This window comes from Heptranchias perlo, chromosome 14, assembly GCF_035084215.1.
Source record: "Heptranchias perlo isolate sHepPer1 chromosome 14, sHepPer1.hap1, whole genome shotgun sequence".
In the NCBI taxonomy this organism is placed as follows: domain Eukaryota; kingdom Metazoa; phylum Chordata; class Chondrichthyes; order Hexanchiformes; family Hexanchidae; genus Heptranchias; species Heptranchias perlo.
This window is the reverse complement of record NC_090338.1, coordinates 35,570,008-35,572,320: the sequence shown is the minus strand read 5'-3', so window position 1 is coordinate 35,572,320 and position 2,313 is coordinate 35,570,008. Positions and strand designations below refer to the sequence as shown.

General features: G+C 40.8%; 1 protein-coding gene across 1 annotated transcript; it reads left to right on the top strand.

The window, feature by feature from the left end:
- The first annotated feature begins 687 nt into the window (after positions 1-687).
- Positions 688-1,918, top strand: LOC137332429 (heterogeneous nuclear ribonucleoprotein A3-like). The gene has a single exon (XM_067996255.1). It carries the CDS (start codon positions 736-738, stop codon positions 1,717-1,719), a length of 984 nt encoding a protein of 327 aa, XP_067852356.1. The 5' UTR covers positions 688-735; the 3' UTR covers positions 1,720-1,918.
- Positions 1,919-2,313: the final 395 nt, after the last annotated feature.

Sequence of the window (2,313 nt, the reverse complement as noted above, 5' to 3'; positions counted from 1 at the left end):
ACAAAACTGGCTGATGCTGCTAGATTTTTATAAATGCAAATCTTGTGGGAAAATAATGTACTGTTACCACTACATGTAATTATGAATATCTCTAATACTTGTGAAAACTGTATTTTTGCAATGATTCAAAGTTCCTTTCTCATCCACACCAATAACGGCACACATGCAGATTTCTGAGCTGTTCTTGATTCAGGATTTACGTTATTATTCACCATTAAATTACTCTCCAAATAAAACAGATCAGAGAAAGGCAGTCATAAAAACACATGGCAGTGTATAATGTAGCTTTGCTTTTTTTTTGTAAAAATGTCTCCTGCACTGATTCAGGAAAGGTGGACAATAAACTAATCAGGCAGTAATAATTTACAAAAAAAATTGCAGAAAGAAACTTGCTTTAAAAAATTGTACTTTGTAATAGGCATAGTTAACTGTAACATTTGCTCTTTGCTGTTATAGCACTGTACTGTATTTCAAGTAAGTACTAGTAAATGTTGCACGTTTGAGGTAACCACTCCAAAGCATCTATCTGCTGTTAATATTTTGCTGAGGACAATGGAACAGACAGGCTTGTGAACTGCAGCACAGAATGGGGCTGAGGTTACCTAGCAGCCAGAAACTGGCCAATCAGGACGACACGGCTAAGGCGAAGCCACACCCCCCCGCCGCTGCTTTATATAGTGCTCATTAGGCAGGCAGTCAGTCTCCTGCAGTGTGTAGTGAAAGCAGTTGTGCAACATGGCGAGGGAACAGCTTTGTAAGCTATTTGTTGGCGGGCTCAGCTTTGAAACGGTGGAAGGGAACCTCAGAAACCATTTTGAGCAATGGGGGAAGCTAACTGACTGTGTTGTAGTACAAGATACAATCACCAGACGCCCCAGAGGCTTTGGATTTGTTACATATTCTTCGCCAAGCGAGGCTGATGCTGCAATGGCTGCTAGGCCTCATGTCTTAGATGGCCGCACGGTGGATCTGAAGCGAGCTGTGCCAAGGGAAGATTCCAACAAACCTGGCTTCAACATGAAGGTAAAGAAGATCTTCGTTGGTGGTATAAAAGATAATCTCGATGAAAGTGATTTACAAACCTACTTCTCAGACTATGGTATGATTGAAAAAGTAGATGTGATCTGTGACCGGGAGACTGGCAAGAAAAGAGGCTTTGCCTTTGTGTACTTCGATGACCATGATTCTGTTGATAAAGCTGTTATACAGAAGTACCACATGATTAATGGCTACCGGTGTGAAGTCAAGAAAGGTTTGTCGAAGGAAGAAATGCAGAGCGGAAGTAGACCTCGCGGTCGAGCTGGCAACTTTACCCAAAGAAACGGTCGAAGTGATGGCAGTTTTGGAAATTCAGCTGGGTATGGTGCACAAGGCGGCGGAGGCGGCTACTACAATGATCGAGGAAACCGAGGAGACGTCTATGGTGGTTATGGTGATGGGGGGTATCCTCGACGTGACCGTTCCTTTTCAGGCGGAAGTTATGTTGATCGAATTAGGGATTATAGCTTTTCGAGCTATGGTAGTGGAGAAAGAGGATACAATAGTGAAAATTTCGAAGATACCTATGATAACTTTGGGAGCTATTCCCCTGAGCAGTCCAACTATGGCCCCATGAGGGGAGGAGGCGGTATGGTAAAATATGCTGCTGGACCCTACAGGGGAGATTATGGTGTTAGTAATAGAAGCAGAAACAGAGATTTTGGAGGATATGCCTTTTAACATACGCATGAATTTAATGTGTAAGGGGGAAGTATTTGATTTGTACACATGGCTGTGAAGCTAAAAGTGAATTGTGTGTAAAATGTGTAAGGGGGACGTATTTGATATGTACACAGGAGTAGCTGTAAAGCTACATAATGTATTCAACTAATCAAGGATAATTGTATACTTTTTTCACAATAAAAAAACATTCAGTTTACCATTCTGTGTAGTTTAACTTGGGTAAATCTGAAAAATAACTGATTTTTTTTTGATCGGGTTATGAGCATTTTAACAATCTGTGGGATTGAGCTCGCAAGTACAAAGCTGTCCCTTTTCATTGGACGAAAGACTTTTTGCAACCACTTCTCCTCTTGAGAAATTCTGATGTTGAATAAATTTTAGATCCTGAGGCTAAGCTCTGACTTTTACCTGTCTTTTGGTATTGATATGGCTGGAATTTCAGTGTAAAACAAAAGATTCTAATCAAATATCTATCAACCTGTGTTTAAAGATTGACTGACTGTGGAGGAGAAACAGGAAGTGCATCTACTTGGTGGTTATATTCAAATCTGGTCAGTGTTCCATAAGTCACAAAAAGCACATTTGAGTAGA

Bases quoted from the DNA above. Each gene is read 5' to 3' on its own strand.
- LOC137332429 (XM_067996255.1), top strand. From the start codon at position 736: ATGGCGAGGGAACAGCTTTGTAAGCTATTTGTTGGCGGGCTCAGCTTT.